The 19,613-nt window shown below is 47.2% G+C and overlaps 1 protein-coding gene across 4 annotated transcripts in view; it reads left to right on the top strand.

The window, feature by feature from the left end:
* The window catches only part of LOC138489085 (ropporin-1-like), a 547,380-nt gene extending 528,578 nt beyond the window's left edge, over window positions 1-18,802 (top strand). For all 4 annotated transcript variants that reach the window (XR_011274750.1, XR_011274751.1, XM_069616668.1 and 1 more), the window contains one exon: window positions 18,590-18,802. Coding sequence is in view for 2 of the 4 variants with exons in the window: in XM_069616668.1 (XP_069472769.1) it covers window positions 18,590-18,656 (67 nt within the window). In the remaining 2 variants the exon portion in view is untranslated. The remainder of the gene's footprint in view (window positions 1-18,589) is intronic.
* Window positions 18,803-19,613: the final 811 nt, after the last annotated feature.

Below are 19,613 nucleotides of genomic sequence, written 5' to 3' on the forward strand. Positions count from 1 at the left end.
CCTCCATGCTCCGGATACAATACGATTCTAGTAATCGTGGACTTATTCTCCAAGATGGCGCATTTCATTCCGCTCAAAGGCTTGCCAACAGCAGCAACTCTGGCCCGAGAATTTCTCGAAAACATCGTCCGACTGCACGGTTTTCCTTCGGTTCTAATTTCGGATCGAGGTAGTCAATTTATTTCTCATTTTTGGCAAAGTTGCTGTCGGTCGGCTCAAATTGATGTGAGACTATCGACCAGTCACCACCCTCAGACCGACGGACAAACCGAGAGGACCAATCAAACTCTGGAACAGTATTTACGCTGCATGCTGCAACAAACTGAAAAAACTTGGAAAGATATCCTTTGGATAGCCGAGTATGCCTACAATAACTCTGTCCATTCGGGAACTGGGAAAACCCCGTTTTTTCTTTTGTACGGCAGTCACCCTCGAACCTCGGAGTTGGATCCCCTCCAAGATCTTGAAACACCAGCAGTAGACTACCTGCATTCTACAATCACCCAAGCCTTTAAGGAAGCTGTTTCTCACCTTCAAAGGGCTAAAGAACAATACAAGAAAGGAGCAGATCAACATCGGAAGGAAGCCCCTCACTATCAAGTAGGGGATCAAGTCTGGTTATCCACCAAATATCTATCTCTAAAAGGGCCCCGCACATTCAACCCAAGATACCTTGGTCCCTATTCCATCACTACCATAGTAAACCCAGTAGCGGTCAAGTTGGACTTGCCCCCGCACATGAAGATACATCCGGTCTTCCACGTCTCTCTATTAAAACCCGTGCAACCTCAAACCCGACTAACCAAATCTCCAAAACCTATCCTAGTGGATGGAGAACTCGAGTTTGAAGTCAAAAGCATTCTGGACTCTAAGATCTCCAAATCTAAACTATTCTACCTAATTGACTGGAAAGGCTACGGCCCCCAAGAGAGATTCTGGGAACCTGCTGAATATGTCCACGCTCCTCGCCTAATCAAAAGATTTCACCGAACATTTCCTGACAAGCCAAAACCCCCGGAGAAGCCCGGTTTGGGAGGGGCCTTGAGGAGGGGTACTGTCATGATCTCTGCTTCCAAAAGGTCAGGGTTTTCCCAACTCCCTTGGAAGCAGATCCATAACCCAGGTTCCGAGTGCCAACCAGTCCCAATTGGGACCTTTTGGACCCAGTCCTGGCGCCAGTGGCACCAGGCTCATAAATATGCCCAGTCCCAGCGCTGGAAGCGCCGGGCTCATAATGCTTGGGTGGACTTACCTTCAGCAGACCATGCTGCTTACTTGCCTGCCAGTTGAGCCTCTAATCCTCTTCTGTTTGGAACTACTTTTCCTGTTGGGTGGGGCTGGAGCCACTCCCTAGATTCAGAACACTGGAACTCTTCTGGAAGGCAGGAACTCTTTTCTTACCAGGAACTCTTTTCTTACTTAGGCGTGGCTGTGGAAGGAGACACCTAAGCACTACAGGAGGCTATTTAAACCACACCCGGTGGATGAATCTTGCTTTGCGTTATTCTGCAACCTCTGCAGCAGAACGCTCATCGTGTCTTCTGCATCCGGTCCTGGGCCTAAGGAAAAAGGCTTACCATCCTGAATCCAGTCTTCAGCAACACCTATAAAGACAAGAAAGAACAGGTTAGCATTCCGGCATCTGAAAGGCAAAGGCTTACCATCCTGAATCCAGTCTTCAGCAACACCTATAAAGACAAGAAAGAACAGGTTAGCATTCCGGCATCTGAAAGACAAAAGTTTACCAACTCTTTGCACGCTCCGGAGGCCTTCGGCGCTGCATCCCGCATCTGAAAGACAAAACAAGGTGCGTTTAAAGACATTGGGGAACTTTAATACTCACGTGCCATTACTCCTTTCCACATCTAATCCAGTGGGTATTCCGGCACCCTGCAGCCGCTCCGAACTCGTACCTGCAAAATAAAAAGACAGTTAGAGCGCATAGTGAAGCAGGCAACAAGCGCTTACTTACGTGCTTCCAGGCGCTTCTATTCATCACACGGGCTCCATCTTCAACTCACTTCAGCCCGTCATCCGCCATCGCCGGAACCCTGCAAAACAAGAGACATCATTACTAAAGACTTTAAAGACATTTGAATGACTCGAAACTTACCGTTCGTGCAGTAAACGACGGACAGCAGTCCTCTGAAGTCAAGAGGCCTGCGCTACCTATCCAGTGAAGAAACTGGTTACAGCACCCTGCCCCGAGGCAGATGGAGAGCTCGGCATTCACTTACCTAAGGTGAGAGCGTTAACCTTTGGGGGTCTACAGGAGAGGAGAAGAGGAAAGAGATAGGGACACCCCAATAACCCCAGTTCATTAACCCCATATTTTCTATCTGCAGACATCTTACTCTACACGTCAGGCATACAGTGCACAGAGGTCCAGCCTAAAGAGCCAACCGGGTGCTACACATCACCTTTGAAGATACAGTAGTCGCCCAGTCAAGACTGGCGCCTCTGCGAGAATCAGGTGAGCGTTACACTTCAATTGCATGTAATCGATCCGGATTATCAGGGCTAATGAGGACCATAGGTATCACGAAATGCGAGGTCACGGAACTGGTTTTCACGCTTGGCAAGAGGACCTCTATTCTTGTCGGGCGAGGTCGTTTCCCTGCTCAGAGTTTGTAACTTTGGTAACTGCAGCTCCTACTGCCTTCTTGGCAGGTTTCACCGGACAGTCTCGAAGAAAGTGCCCTGAGTTTCCGCAATAGAGGCATAATTGCAACTGTTTTCTCCTTTCCCGCTCCTTTTGTGTTACAGGACCTTTCAGACCCCCTATTTGCATGGGTTCCCCGGAGTCTACTCCTTTGGAAGGAGTTGGCGGTTTGGAAAATACTCGAGCATCAAACTTGGAACGATCGGCCTTCCTGTTCTGCAGTCTGTGATCTATTTGAACGACTAAGTCTATATAGTCCGAACAATCCTGTGGGGGATTCACTACTTGGGCTAAAACATCTTTGAGCTCTCCGCGTAGACCTCTATAAAACAGCATAATCCTTTTGTCCTCAGGCCAGTGAGTTTCCAGTATCAGTCTGTTGAAAGACGCAATATAAGCCAAAAGGTCTTGATTACCTTGTCGCAACGAAAGAAGCTCATTGTCCAAGGCCTGCCCCTGTGAATGTCTTGCGAACAGTTTTTCCATACTGAGCTGAAAAGCTTGAAAATCATGGAGGACCGGATCATCTTGATTTACTAGAGGGATCGACCAGTCTGCCGCATTGCCACTAAGGTACGAAAGCACGAAAGCTACTTTAGCTTGATCAGTTGGAAAGGCTGCTGGCCGGCATAAGAAATGCAACCGGCACTGATTGATAAATACTGCAAACCTCTTTGGGTCACCAGAAAATCGTTCGGGCGGAGCCAGAGGTACATTCCCAGGTAGGTTGATCTGCACTGGATTCATAGAGGATGTAGAAGGAAGATTTCCCCAGATGCGGGTAACGGGGTCTGTCCGGCTTGTGACTGTAGCAATTGTCTAGCGAGATCATCTGTTCGCTCCTTAGAAATAATCAGTTCCCTTCTTAGAGCGTTCGTTTCCTGACGGGCTGCATGCACTTCTGCCCTTAGTTCCCCAAGTAACTGGGCTAGCTGGTCGGTATCCGAGGTTTCCATAGCGCCTGGACGGGAGTTTTGTGGTAGGCTTTGCGTTCTGTAACGCTCACCTGATTCCCGTAGAGGCGCCGGTCTTGACTGGGCGTATACCGTATCTTCAAACGTGATGTGTAACACACGGCTGGCTATTTGGGCTGGACCTCTGTGCACTGTATGTCTGGCTCGAAGGGTAAGATGTCTGCAGATAGAAAATGTGGGATTAATGAACTGGGTTATTGAATGTCTCTCTCTTCTTCCCTTTCTCTTCTCCTGTAGAACCCCAAAGGTTAACGCTCTCACCTTAGGTAAGTGAACGCCATGCTCTCCATCTGCCTCGAGGCAGGGTGCTGTAACCAGTTTCTTCACTGGATAAGGGGAGCAGGCCTCTTGACTTCAGAGGACTGCTGTCCGTCGTTTACTGCACGAACGGTAAGTTTCGAGTAATTCTAATGTCTTTAAAGTCTTTAGTAATGATGTCTCTTGTTTTGCAGGGTTCCGGCGATGGCGGATGGCGGGCTGAAGTGAGTTGAAGATGGAGCCCGTGTGATGAATAGAAGCGCCTGGAAGCACGTAAGTAAGGGCTTGTTGCCTGCTTCACGATGCGCTCTAACTGTCTTTTTATTTTGCAGGTACAAGTTCGGGGCGGCTGCAGGGTGCCGGAATACCCACTGGGTTAGATGTGGAAAGGGGTAATGGCACGTGAGTATTAAAGTTCCCGAATGTCTTTAAACGCACCTTGTTTTGTCTTTCAGATGCGGGATGCAGCGCCGAAGGCCTCCAGAGCGTGCGAAGAGTTGGTAAGCTTTTGTCTTTCAGATGCCGGAATGCAGTGTGAAGACCTCCGGAGCGCACGAAGAGTAGGTAAGCCTTTGTCTTTCAGATGCCGGAATGCAGCGCGAGGCGTTGGTGACAGCCGATGGACCAGGTAAGTGAAGAGCTGTCACTGAAGACCGTAATGCTAACCTGTTCTTTCTTGTCTTTATAGGTGTTGCTGAAGACTGGATTCAGAATGGTAAGCCTTTTTCCTTAGGCCCAGGATCAGATGCAGAAGACACGATGAGCGTTCTGCTGCTGAGGATGCAGAATAACGCAAAGCAAGATTCATCCATCGGGTGTGGTTTAAATAGCCTCCTGTAGTGCTTAGGTGTCTCCTTCCACAGCCACGCCTAGGTAAGAAAAGAGTTCCTGCTTTCCAGAAGAGTTCCAGTGTTCTGAATCTAGGGAGTGGCTCCTGCCCCACCCAACAGGAAAAGTAGTTCCAAACAGAAGAGGATCAGAGACTCAACTGGCAGGCAAGTAAGCAGCATGGTCTGCTGCAGGTAAGTCCACCCAAGCATTATGAGCCCGGCGCTTCCAGCGCTGGGACTGGGCATATTTATGAGCCTGGTGCCACTGGCGCCAGGACTGGGTCCAAAAGGTCCCAATAGGGACTGGTTGGCACTCGGAACCTGGGTTATGGATCTGCTTCCAAGGGAGTTGGGAAAACCCTGACCTTTTGGAAGCAGAGATCATGACAACACACTTCTTAAGATGTTACCCCTTCTTGCGTATTCTTCTGGGGTGACCATTAAGTATATCCCACCATCCCCATCCAAATCTATCCAAACCTCGTTATACCACAGCAAGTCCTTTGGTTCTTTAATGGTAGTGTGATGTAGATTATCGACCATGTCCCCATACTGCCTATAGATGGCAGTCATTCTATACTGCAGTGTGGTGTATTCTCCAGTTTGTACTTGGGCATCTATCAGAGTAGCCACCGTTGTCTGTCGGCCCACTGTTACCATCATCATCGCTGAATTAGGCATATTATTTTCACAGCATCTTAGTCCCAGTTGGCACACACAGAATATTAGGAGAAGAAAGACAATAATGGAAATGAGTATCTTCGCTGCTATGTTCACCCATGATGGTATCCAGCTGAACAGATTGTCGAACCACATGTTGTTGTCTGCTCCACCTTCCGTTCTCATTCTTTCTCCTAAATTATGCACTGCTGTTATCACATGTGACAGTGTCCCGTTATCAGCATCTGAAGTTGGTACGAACGTGCAGCACGCCCCCCAATTATTTTGCAAACACCGCCATCCATCGCCGTGATAAGATCTAAGACATATCTGTTTTGCATCGTCATCAGGTGCAGTGCACGGAGCTCTATTTTTATGACGTTGAATCCTTCTTCAGTGTCGTTAGCCAGCTGGATGAGCTCCCAGCGTGTTATCTGCAGCCATTTCGCGTTTGTGCTGTCTTGAACGCCTGGTGCTAAAAATTATGCAAAAAATGTCTCTGCAGATGAGAAAAGCTTGTACTGCTGCAGGATTTCAGCAAGGAGTTCTGACGATTTGGACGAAATATAATTGGATCTTTTGCTGCATGACAACTTGGTTCTCCATGTTTCTTCTGACAATAGTTTGTATGCTGGGGGCTCTGCAATTGTCTCATCGGGCGCTGTCGATGGTTCAGCCGATTGCCCTGCTGCCGATATGTCAGCCGATTGGCCTGCTGTCGAACTGTCAGCCGAAGGCCTTGCTGTAAACTGAACGTGGCTCTCTGGTATCACCATTAGTGCTGAGTGAAGTGTGGCTAGGGCACAAGTGCCCCTCCAGGATGCTGGGAGAGGCAGGTAAGCTTGTTTGCCACAGATCCAGTATATGTCCATTAATGCGGCAGTGCCTTTTTTCATATCTGGTATTATTAAAATCTTATTGCACTGCTGTGCATTTCCCATATTCACCTTCCCTTCTCCATGGAAGCAAAATAATTTGTGCGGTATTTCCTTTTGAATCCTTATGGGTCTCTCCAGTGGTGTGACCCATGTCAGCTTGGTGATATGCCGTGACCAGATGGGGATGCAGGTTTCTTTTACCCACTCGTATGTTTTGTCTGGCAGCCCTCGAAGCACCTCAGCTTTGCATTCAATCATTTCATCATGCCACTTGTTGTCTGCATACCTTGTCCCTTTTATGATGAAAAATGGCTCTTGGAGGCAAATTACTCATTGTCGTCTGCTAGTGCATGTTTGTTCATTTTCCAATTTTTCCATGGTGACTGTGTGTGCCTGAAATGTCTTTTTTATTCTACACAGCATCAGATGAATCAAACATTGGGCCTCAGACAAGGGTACTTTCTGTGGAATTAACATTTTTGGGGTTCCAGTTGCATGAGGAATAAGTGAGCACACGTAGCAACTTTCATTACTTGCTTGCTTTGCTGCGGTGCTCATGTCTGAATACCATTTATTTGATTGGTCAGGGTGTCGGGGGTTCTCTATTTCATCTAACCCCAGGTTGTGATAAATATCATATCTGTTTTTTCCCGCCCCCCTTTTTCTCCTACCTCTTTTGTTTTTTAATTGGGTACCAACTCGTTGATATTGCAGCGGGAATATTCTGGACCATGCATCAATGTTGTTCATGGTGACATGTGTGTATTCAGTAGTGATTTCTGGTGCCGTGTGTGTTTGCATGCTTGTATTTCTGGAGTTAGTCAACCAATAGTAATCGTCATTTACATCCCATCCAGGCTCTATTTCCTTGGCCATAGTATTACCCAACAAAGGGATAGCAGTTTTGTTTTCATGCGATGGTTCATAGGGTGGCGTTGTATTTATACTATTCGATTCAACATTATAAGTGTCCTTCCAAATGGTTGTTACTCCAGTCCATATTAGTTTAGACCCTGGTTTTATCATGTTCGCCCCGTTCCCTCCTTTGTTCATTTCATTTGCCACAAATAAAACAACGTTATACCAAATAAAATAAAACATCATTATTGCAAATAGTATGGCAGCATATTTTATAACGCGTTCCACATTGCTCAATCTACTGGCCCTAGTGGCATCCATATTTCTATCTAACATTTCAGCCTGCTCAGCCGTTTCATCGCATTGGCTCATGTTGAACCTATGTGGGCGAGACAAATTTGTTAAGTCATCATGAAAAGAAACATATTTGCAATTGTTCATTCTTTTTCATCTTTTGCTTAGTTAGGCATTTAACAATTTCTTTCCATTTATCATAAAAACAATGAGGAAAAATAGGAAAAATAACATAATTCATATGAGAGTAAGAGAGAAAAAAGGGAAAGAGAGAGAGAGGGAGACAGACAGAATATGTAAAAAAAAACATTTTGCTTTTCTACTATACTTTTCCTCTCTTAGTTGCAGTTTTCATCATGTCAGACTGTGTTAGCAATGCCATCCACACAGTCTGTTTCATTTTGGGGGAGTGCGACACTGCGTGCCCTTCTCACGTCCGAGAGGTGCACCCAGTATTTCAGTCCCTTCACCTTAACTGCAGTTGGTGTGCTGTACACCACTGTGTATGGACCATGAAGTCTTGGTGAATTCCACCTTCTTACAAAGCTTCTAACATAGATGTGTTCCCTGGCATTAATGGCCCCTCCGGGCTATCTGCTGCTGGCATGGAGGTGTCTGTTGCTACATCTTCAGTAAATGGCGGAGCAATTTGTTTTGCTATGCTGCGTACTGCGCGCGTTAGCTGTGCTAGGTATTCCTTAAACTCTTCCCCCAACACTGTGGCAGCTCTGTGTGCTTCAGACGCCCTCCTAACAGGAGAGAGCGGCGTGTGCATTCTTCTCCCCATCACAATTTCTTGGGGGATCAAATGATGATCATTGCATGGTTGATTTCTGAGTTGGAACAGTGCTAGAGGCAGACAATATATCCAATTTTTTTTCAACGTGCTGCATAATTTCGATAAATTGCTTTTGAGCAGCCCGTTGATCCTGTCCACAACTCCATTGGCCATTGGATGATAAATCGAACATAATTTATGTTTCACCCCCAGAAGGGAGGTTACTTCTTTGAAAAGATCATTCACAAAGTGCGTGCCATTGTCTGAACGGATCACGTCACAGATTCCCCACCGCGAGAATACTTCTCGCACAAGGAACTTGGCAGCACATTTTGCATCAGGATGGGGACAGGGGCCCGCTTCCACCCACCGTGAAAAAGGGCATACCATCACAATCAAGTATCTCGCTCCATTACATCTTTCTCCCATATCGGCATAGTCGATATGTAGTTCTCTGAATGGACCTGTAGGGCGTGGCAAAGTGCCTCGCAGAGTTTGTAATGTCATTCCTGAATTGTAAGTTTGACATGTAGTACATTCAATCACAAATTTAGACAAGTATTTGTGCAGATTGGGAACAAACCAATCCTCCTGAATGTCTGAGGCGATGTGTTGTTTTGCAACGTGAGCATGGAAGTGCAGTTGTTGGAACGCTACTTCTAATAATTCTACAGGCATCACTACAGGCATTTCTGTTTCTTTCCTGTTTTGCTCGTTCTCCCTTTTTTCGTTTTACTTACCAGTATGTTCCCTGTCCTCCCTGTTCGTTGTCTTAATCTACCCTGCCATAATGGTGGTGATAGTGTGTCTGGGTAACGGCAGTTTGGCAGTGGGGAACCCTCTGCGGCAGCTGCCTCTTCGTATTCATCTAAATCATCCCATACTTCTTCTATTTCTGACTCTGGCTCGTTATTATCCTCCCAGTTTTCCTTGGGTTCACTTCCTTGCCTTTCACCCTGATCTCCACTTTGTTGACTCTCTGGTGTATCTGGGCGTATAATTCTCACTGGCTTGTTATTCAATTGGAACAGGAACTGTCCTGACTGCCACTCTTGTTCTTGTCTTTGCTTTGATGACGTCCCTTGTGATGCTATAGATTGTCCTGATACTGAGACTGCTGGGGTTGCATTGCTTGCTGTCCCTATCGGAGGTGTGAGATCTGCCAGTGACAGCGGGGGTACCTCCCCTCCCCCTGGCAGCATTTGCCCTTTGTCGCATAGAGCTCTTAACCGTGTTATTTCCATTTGTGCGTGTGCTAGCTGGCGATTTAAATCGCCTGTTAAACGTGCTAGGTTCACAGGAGGCGCACTCGTGGGGCCGTACAGGCCTCCTTTGTCGTATGGTGGGGGTTCATGGGCTGTTGCCCCGCACGGAGCAGTGGGGGTGGGTGCTATATACATGGGCTCACTAAACCCTACTCCTGGCCTGGTCATTAAGGGATAGATTTTTGTTACTTCGTTCTCGGTTGTAGTTGTTGAGCACTCCCCTTTTGGTGTTCCGCTTACTTCTTCAGGTATTTTCTGCTTTTCTATCATTCGGCTTGTGCCTACCTCTGCCGTGGGGTTAACTTCTTCGAACATTCGCCACAAATCTAACACTTCTCTCCGGTTCTGTAATTGTTTCCCTTTGTATCGTGCTAGCAAATGTGTTGATACTAGGTCCAAGACTCTTTTGTCGAATGACCCTCCTTCTGGCCAAATTGGTATAACCCCATCTCCTTTTATCTCAGTGATCCACTGATCGTGATACTTCTGTATCCTGTCGCTATATAGTGGAAGGTGCTGGCAAATATGTGCTAGTGGCGTTACTCCCCCCATGGCAATACTTCTTTTCCTTTTTTGTGTGTTCTGGTACCCTTGAGTCCCTTCCCACCTCTCACTTGGTATGTCAGTTACAATATGTGAAATTACATTCTTTATCAATGCTCGCAATTATGGTATGTCACATTAGCTGTTCTTTCTGAGAGGTGTTACCTGGTCACCTCTCACAATTTATTTCTTTGCCTATTATTCATTAATCAACAAGTTACTTGTACTGAAATACTTTGGCGTGTTCAACAGGACATATACACAAAGCAGGCCAACAAACATATAATCATGCAACATACACATGCATGGCCTGCGCGCGTTTGTTCTTTCCCTATTCCCGTTACTGTCCCTGGTTTTTCTTCTTCCCTATTCTACCTATTATTTCGCATTCACTCCCCACCTCTTTCACCTTTATTATGTCTCAAGATTTCTTACCTCCTCGGAAAAAGAATATTCTAAAACTACTCCGAGTCTACTCAATATAGGAGACCCCTACTATTTTCTCTTTATCTCTATTCTGCACTTGGTCGGGACAAATGCTATGCGGCGCCGCCTTCTACCCCGTACGGGCTTGGATACCACTTCTCTTCTTCTCACTTCTTACAACACCTAATGGCCATATAAAGGATAGATCAGAAAAGCCTAGCCGTCACTCACACAGACCCTATTCTTAACTACCTTCCCTTTGTTGCTAATTCCCTTCTTCCCGTATTTGCCCTTACCTTCCTTTGGGGTCTTTGCAACCGGGACTCCACGTGTTCAGTCAGGTACTCCGAGGGTCGCCGCTCACGGCCGGACCTCGCTCAGGTCCGTCCCCCAACCAAGCCGTGGCCTGCCTTGGCGAGCAGCCTTTTTGATCGGGTGTTCGTCAACCGGGAACCCTTGACCCTTTCTTCTTGATGTGCACAGTCTGGTCAACCGCAGAGGCGATGGTCTTGCTGGAGGCATCCTGGATCTCGCTGCCGGGCGGTGCAGGCCTCGAGGCACCTCTCTAAATCACGTTGCAGGGGTCACCAAAAATGTGGGTGCCTTTCCCCGGCTTACTACGTGTAAGAGAAAATAAAATAACCAACACAACCCCTGTCGTGGAAGGAGGCACTGAGAACCGGCTGCAAGAGTTCAAAGGATGGTTTATTTCTCCAGCTAGGAAATAACCCAAAAAACCCAAAAACCATTTACGTCATCACTCATAGATATATCAATTAAAGTAACTCTAACAAAAAATACTAAATGGACCCGATTGGCCAGGCGGTGTGGTGCTGTAGGTGTGGGTGGCATTTCTTCCTTCTGATTGGCTGAGTGGCTGACGAGATGATGGACGTCAAATATCTTGTGCTCCACGCAGGCCAGGGTCCGGTCACTGTGGTCACTACCCAAGCTAATATGTTGCATTCGTAAAACACTAAATAACAAATTATCTAAACATTTTATACCTCTTTTCATATTTTTACACAAATCACACATAGCATTTATTATCAGTACAATTGGGTCATTCGTGGCTTTAATTGGAGGCCTTGACCTTTATTGTGCATGTAAAAAAGTCAAGCTGTGTTTCACATATCTCCTAAGCTTTAGACCTATTAGTATAAGTAAAACATATATTGTGGCAAAGTGCTTAAGGTCAGTAGCGGGTGTGTTGGGTGGGTTTCGCAGCGCAGGCGAGGGTCTGGCACTTGAAAGAAATACCTTTAAGGGTCAGGATGGCAATAAATTACTCTAAATGGGGGTGGGTGGCTTGCACGTTTATGGGGACGAACGAGCAAAAAGTGCTTAGCTCATCCTGGTTCACATGCTGGTTCTCATGCTGACAGTGATCTCAGAGGAAGAAAACTGTATCATATTGGTTGCTGCAACTTCCTCCAGCTTCAGCGTGAGAATGGGAGCGCGGAGCTTTCCTTCGCAGGGGGAGTGCAAGGGTGGGGGCCAGCCAGCTGCCTGCGCACCTTGTGTGTGCCTCTGTCCTTGGCTGTTGCGGTGGAAGGGGGAGCTGAGCCTTGCTGTACTATCGCAGTGAGGCCTGTTTACCCAAGATGGATTCGAAAGGGGGCACAAAAGATGGATGCCCCGTGTCCTGCTCAGTAGTCCCATCTATGTAGCGGTCAACTGTGGTTAACTTTACATAAGAGCAAGGGGCAACCCCACTACCGGAGGCACGTGGTCCAAGTCCCGTACTGAGGAGTGTACGGCGCAAGGAGGCCTGGGGGCCCCTCACTCCCATACACTGTACACAAGAGTTTCTAGGCATGACAAGGCAATGAGGAAGAAACAAAAGGAGGACAAAATAACTATCTTACTAGGCCTTGTGTCATTCTGATCGTGCAAGTGCAGGGAAGAGGGAAGGGGAGAAGTGCCAAGGGGTGAGGGGGTAGTGCAGTTAACTCACAAGTGCAGGCAGCAGGTGGCTCATAAGGGTGTCCACTTAAAGGATCGATTACAAAAGGTTCGAATGCAAAAGGTGAGAGTCAATAGGATTGAAAACCAAAGGTTCGATTTTTTTTTAAATTATATATTTTTTTGGGGTTTCCGTGTAGGTAAAAAAAGTGTTTTTTACCACAATAACGGGGGTTGGTGGAACCCCTCCCCCAAAAAAAAACAACAACTTTTCGAACCTTTTGTTTTCGGTCCTTTTGATTCGAACCAATTGTAATTCGAACCTTTTGATTCGAACTTTTGACCTATAACCGCTCATATTTTTTCAGGTAGAATGGACTGTAGGGTTACATATACAGACCCTTAACTGCTGGGGAGCCCGGAGGCAGTGCAAGGGCAACTGGACATGCAGGAACCCGGGCCTGAGTTCAGAAGGTGACCAGGTAACAAGTGCACAGAGCAGTCAGGTGCATCAGCAGGGGAGAGGAAGAGAGAAAGCAAAGCGAAAAGGAAGGTCTTGAGTTACTTCCGGAATCGGAGGTGGTTCCGCTCAAGTTTGAGAGATGCAGGGAGATTGTTCCAGAGGGAGGCCCCAGCTGAGGAAATAGATCTGCCCCACATTCTCTGCTTGGAGAAGCGCCTGACCCCGAAAGAGTTGGAGGTGGATGAGCGGAGAGCTCGCGAAGGAAGATGTTTCGGAAGAGAAAGTTAGAGGTAGAGAGAGCGGTCACAGGCCCCAGAAAGCCTTGTGAACGATGCAGAGGGTCTTCCACTTGCTCCTTGCAGCTAGCGGGAGCCAGTGAAGAGATTTCAGAGCTGGAGAGATATGAGCCCTGGCTTGAGGCCAAGGACAAGTCTCGCAGTCCTGTTATGGATAGGTGGTAATGGTGGAAGACTAGAGGCAGGAAGAATTAGAACGAGGCAATTGCAGTAGTCCAGAATAGAGAAGACCAGAGCTCTGGAGACAGTGAGCTTCTGGTGGAAAGTGAAAAAAGGAAGAATACCTCTGAGGAGGTGCAGCTGATAGTTTGACTTCTTAGAGACGACAGCGATGTGAGGAGAGAAGGAGAGGGTGGAGTTGAAGAAGACACCAAGAGGGCTCAGAGTGGGCGGTCAGAGAGAGAGAGAAAGAAAGAGAGGAAAGGAGGGATCGGGTGTCCCAATGAGGAGGATCTCAGTCTTACTGGCATTAAGGAAGAGATCATTGGCGGCACACCATTCATGAATTGTGGCCAGACAGTCTGGTATGAGAGAAGAAGCAGAAGTGGCTGAGGGGAGCCTGAAAGAGCAAAGTGTCATCCGCATAATATTGAAATTTGGAGCAGAAAGTAGTGATGCAGTGGGAAAGAGGTGCCAGGTAGTGGTTGAAGAGCCAGGGAGAGAGGTTAGAACCCTGGGGAATAAAAGACCCCAGTTGGACCTGAGAGGGTCGGTCAGTGAGAAAGGAGGTCAACCAGGCCAGACCAATGTTGTTGCAGAGGCGATTGAGCAGCATCGCATGGTTGACAGTGTCAAAATCAGAGGAGAGATGAAGGTGAATGAGGACAGAAGGGAGATTAGAGTCAAGATTGGTGAGCAAGTCTTCACGGGTGTTCAGAAGAGCAGTTTCTGTGCTACTGGCAGCTCTGAAGCCAGACTGGTTATCATGGAGGAAACCAACAGATTTGGTATGTAGATTAAGCTGGACGATGACCAGCTTCTCCAAGAGTTTGCCCAGGAAAGGAGTGATGGAGATCGGATGATACTTAGCCGGAGAGGAAGTATCGGCAGAGGGCTTCTTTAGAAGGGGGTCACAAGGGAGTGCTTAAGGGGGAGGGGTATTGCACACTGCTGTGCCATTTCTTTCTATTTGTCCGTAGGACTACATCACCCAGAAAGCCTGGTGGTGGAGGGTGAGTGAGAATATCAACCTGGAGATAGGCAGAGAGGAACTGCAGGTCTGTAGTGCAATCCACGCAGCCCTGAGATGAACTGGGACATTGACTGTATGCCGGCAGACCTGTGCATGAAAAGGGGGTTGGCCTTGCAGCCCATTATATGCCTTTTCTTACCTGTAACCCAGCTACTGGTGAGAGGAAAGCCAGCGGTTGGCCTACACAACCAGCTGAGGGAGAGAACCAATGGAGATGGAAGGGGAGGATAAAACGATGCACAGGAAATAGGAAGGTGTGGGTTGTTCAGTGAGGTCAGGCGAAGAGAAGGAGCACCAAAAGACTAAGTGGAGGAAGGACTGTGCCGAGGTGTGTGGAAAAGAATTGCTGAAGGAGTGTGCAAGGTGATGCATTGCTTGGTGGGAGACAGCGGTACTTGGGTGTGAGTGTGCATGCAAGGAGTGTGAGTGAGGCTAATAAATGTAGAGTATTGCTATCGATATTGATATTTTATTTCTATTGCGCTTGTACACAAGTGTTTCAGAGCACGACAAGGCAAGGGAGGGGAACAGGGGAGAACAAAACAGCGATCTTACTAGGCCCAGTGACATTGAGAACGCGCAAGTGCATGGAAGAGAGGGAGGGAAAAAGTGCATGGAAGGGAGAGAAGTTGAAAGTGCGAAGCAGAGAAGAAACAAATAAATAATAATAAATAGATAAATAATAAAGGCAACAAACAGTGGTAGTGCAGCCAGCAATTTGCAAGTGCTAGGTTTAAGGCAGCAGACAGGGTAGGTCTGATAAGTGCAGAAAGAAAAAGGGGGGGATGCATGGGTACAGATACAGACCCTAGTGCAAGGGGTGGCCCGAAGGCAGTGCGGGAGGCTGGCAGGGTGAGCAGGTACCTGGGCCCGGAGGACAGAGGGTGGCCAGGTGCACGGTGCCAAGAGAGAACAGATCAGCAAGGGAGAGGGGGTGCGAAGGCAGAAGAAAAGAGGAAGGTCTTGAGGTGCTTCCGGAGCTGGAGATGGTTCTCCTCAAGTTTTAGAGTGGCAGGGAGGCTGTTCCAAAGGGAGGCCCCAACTGAAGACAGAGATCTACCCCAAGCTTGTTTCTTTGAAAAACGACTGACCCTGAGGGAGTTAGAGGTAGAGGAGCAAAGAGCTCGAGAGGGGAGGTATTTGCAGAGGGATAGCTGAAGGTATTTTGGACGCAGGCCCCAGAAAGCCTTGTGGACAATGCAGAGGGTTTTGAATTTAATCCTTGCATCCACTGGGAGCCAATGGAGAGATTTCAGAGCTGGAGAGATACGATCCCAGGGCTTGAGGCCAAGGACAAGTCTTGCAGTCCTGTTCTGGATTAGTTGCAGAGGGCGGAGAGTGGGGGCAGGTAGATTTCGAAAGAGGCTGTTACAATAGCCCAACCTAGAGAGACTAGCGGTGACTGGGAAGGTGAGAGAGCAGGGTGACTGAGGGAGAAGGTGTGGGTGGAGTGCAGAGTAGAAGGGGAGAGGGGAGAGTAGTAGTGGAGAGGGGAGAGTAGTAATGAGGAGGGGTAGAGTCATAGTAGTTGAGAGAAAAGAATAATAGTAGAGGGGAGAGTAGCAGTAGTTGAGGGGAGAAAGCAGTAGTAGTGCAGAGGGAGCGAATAGTAACAGTAGAGAGGAGAGAATAATAGAGAAAGTAGAGTACTAGAGTGGAGAGGGGGAGAGTACTAGAGTGGAGAGGAGGAGAGTAGTAGTGTGGAGAGGGGATAGTAGTGTGGAGAACAGAGAGTAGTAATAGCAAGGAGAAGAGACTAAGAGTAAGCGAGAGAAAATTGGAGGGTCAGACGGGAAATGGAAGAGACAAAAGAGAATGGGAGGAGAGTAGAAGAAATAGAAAGGAAAGATAGAACATCAGGGTGAGAAGTACAAGAGCATAAAGGAGACGGAATAATTGAAGCCTCAGTGTCTGGAAGGCTCTGCTTCTTGTATTAATAGTATATAAGGACCTAGGTTAGGATTTCACCTTGATTGTAACCAAAGGGAGACAGAGAGAAAGGGTGTTTGCCCTTTGACAATCACGACCAGCTAGGTAGTGGCTAGAAAGAAGGGGGTTACCAATCTCTAGTCACCATCCTGGAGATGAGGGACCCCTGGGCTAAGTAGGGAACTGCCTTGGGTAGATACGGGAGAGAATAGGATGGCTCTTTCAAGCTTCCATTTATTTAATAAGTCTTTGAACTGTCTTCGAGAACTGGTGGGTTTTTGAAGCCAACTGTGGCATATCCAAAAGCTGGAGATGGTCAGTGATAGAAGTGTGCCAAGAAAAGTGGTGGAACTGTGACTAAGGCATGGGCCGGGTAGGCTTGAGGACGCGAGGCGAAACACATGCTTCTCCATTGGAACATTTATATATGGTCTTGAGAAATCAATAGCCTCTACACGCTGATCTTAACTCTGCTGGGACCCATACTTAATACCTACCTACCTGAACAACAGCTGCTTCAACAGGGGTGGGCCACTAGAAAAAGGTGTGTTGTCATGAAAAATATTTAGTAATTACAAAGCCTGGATCCCAAGACTGAAAGGACCTCATTATGAGGTTGGAGGTAGCCATGGTGCCATTAGCACCATGGCTGCCTCCAGACCGGGCTCCAATACCGGGTTCCTTCAATGGGGAATTACCGGGTAATTGCAACATTGGAGGACCCGGTAATTCCTCCTTGAAGGAACCATTCCCCATTCAGGGCTCCATGGGAATGGGGAGGGAGGTAATAAGATAATAATGGGCACATTATGAATGGCCCGTTATTAGCTCCCTCTTCCCCTTGCAGGACTCGGAAAGGACGTCTGGTTTTACCAGACGTCTGTTCCGGGTCCCGCAAAGGGAACCTCGCAATCGGCGCTCCCGTAATGAAGGGTGCCGGTCCCGTACCGGCACCCTTCATTACGTGAGCACCAGTGTCGTAATGAGGCCCAAAGTCTTTTATCTCCTCTGGTCGGAAAGAGTGAGAGGGATGACTAGTCTGTGGTCCTGAAGTATCCCAGAGGAGTGCATTACTCTAGTCCACGTGACTGGTCACTAAGACTATTACACTAACTGCACACTTGTCCAGTGGCATGTATAGACAAATCCCATGTAGCCAGCTAATGTTAAAATAACATCCTGTAGAAATGGCCTGGACCTTTGTCCACTGTAACATCTAAGCATTTAACCTGAGATGATAACTAACTTGACAAGCTTTCCAACAATCAAGGGGGAGATGGGGTTTTGTGAGAGCTAGTTTCTTAGTGTTAGCGGAACCTCCTCCAGCTTCTGATGGATGAAGCCAGATGGAGTTCCTCCAGGCTAAGATGTCATTCAGTCTTTGTGAATATACAGTGAAACTGATTTCAGTTTTGCTGTAAATGCTGTAGGGTGGTAAAGTGAAGAGATATGTTTTAATTTAAAAAGGGCTGTTCAGGAATGGTTGAAATGGAACTATTTACAGTCGACCACTGGGCAGAGCCTTCCTCCAGTGAAGAGGGATGAAATAAAGCGGACAGGTTTTCAGGTATGCTGTTGTGCCTGTCCTGCAAGTTGAGATTCCCTTCAATAAAGTGAGCACTGTGGCAAGGAGAAGTGCGACTCAGAGTAATGGCGATTACTGGTAAATCATGTAGATATCGCCTGGACATTTTGTTGGGCATTACATAGCTTCTGCTGTTTGGGAAGCCATATCATTCATGCTGTTACCTATGAGCACTCAAGTGTGTGACCTGCTGTAGGCTTAAAATAACACTGGGGACAAAGTAGAAAGGTAACACAGATTAGGCCAAAATTGTAGAAAATGGGTACAGGGAGGCAATGGGCCGCATGTCGAGCATGTCCCTAATTCTGCAATTTTTCCATGGACATACCGCCAAACCGGTTTACCATTGCTGCCACTTGATCCCACGTTTTTACCGGATTACTAGTGGGGTAACAATGGTGTAGTACTCCATTATTTGGAATCCATAGGACTCCATTGGGGATTTGGTGACTTTACACTGGGTGGTATTTCTGCCTGTGGTACATTTTATAATGTTTTGCCTTGAAGTGGATGGTTTACCCCCGGAATCGTGCTGTCGACGAATTCGGCACTTCAAGGCCAAACGCCATCATTTAGCGGTGTGGTAAAAGGGGCAGTCAGTTTGTTACTGCCAAAAAAATGGACTTTAATAGAATTACTTCTGCTTTGTTACCACACTATAATGATGCCCATTGAGTAACGAGGCTACAGTGGCATTCACGAAGATGAGGCCTATTTCTGCTGTGATGTCGTTGCCTCTTTTGTGTTCTATGTATTATTGCACCTAACACACGTGTTTCCCTGTTCCACACAGCATTGGACCTGATGGACTCATCAAAATGTCCGACTTTATGAACAACCCAAGAGTGAAGCTGGAATGAGAACACGGACATCACGATTCTTAAAACATTGTTTATGACAGAAGATGAAGCCATACATGACTTCCTGCAGTTGCTTTAGCCCTGAACGCGGTCAACTCCACCTGTCCAGCAGAATGGGCATAGAAATAAAGAACGATTTACACATGCTTGTGTGGCCATTTGTTTCATTTGAGAAATAATACTTACTGTGCGGATTCGCGTTCAGCTTGTTTGAGTGGTTTAATTTAGGAAACACTGGTGACAAATGTCTGCCAAAATGCTTCACATAGAACATAAGCCAACCAAATTTGGTACTTTTACCGAAGAATGAAAGGCTGAGTTGGCCTGGCCGGGATTCGAACCGGCGACCTACAGATCACGCCAGATCACAGCAGCAAGTGCTCAGCCCGCTGAGCAGCTAAGTTGAGCTATTTTAACCCACAGGTATGTGTTCTTAATTTACATTGATAAGTAACGTTTCTTTACATCCAACTTCTTCAGATCTTTAAGGGGTGTTCAACTCAACACTAGAGCAAGCAGCTTGTGGAGGACAACGTGACCAGAGTGAGCCTCAGCCCTGGATGTAGTAGCCACACACTGATGCTTACACAATGCATGGGATGTAGCCAGTAAAGCTGCCAAATAACCTGACGGGGAAAGGTGCGGAATGTCGCAGATTACCTGCCCCCGCCTCCCTCTGGTGAAATGGTGCAGCCTATTTAGGACCGGATTAGTATATGTTTGGTGCTACCAGTAAAACAGCCAGAATCTTAACAACTGGCTCTTTTTACCGACCAAATTAAGTCATGCGGTATTTACAGCATGCTGTATTTCAGGGAATCCCACGTGTGGGCAAATAGTGAATTTGTAAGGGCCTCGCTATGAGTACCGTTCTTATGGTAAACACGTGTGTATGTTCGACCCTGTGAGCTGAACATTCCTCCACTGAATTGTTCCTAATGTGACCCGAACCACTAG

Source organism: Ambystoma mexicanum, chromosome 9, assembly GCF_040938575.1.
Source record: "Ambystoma mexicanum isolate Mex_15411 chromosome 9, UKY_AmexF1_1, whole genome shotgun sequence".
Classification (NCBI taxonomy): domain Eukaryota; kingdom Metazoa; phylum Chordata; class Amphibia; order Caudata; family Ambystomatidae; genus Ambystoma; species Ambystoma mexicanum.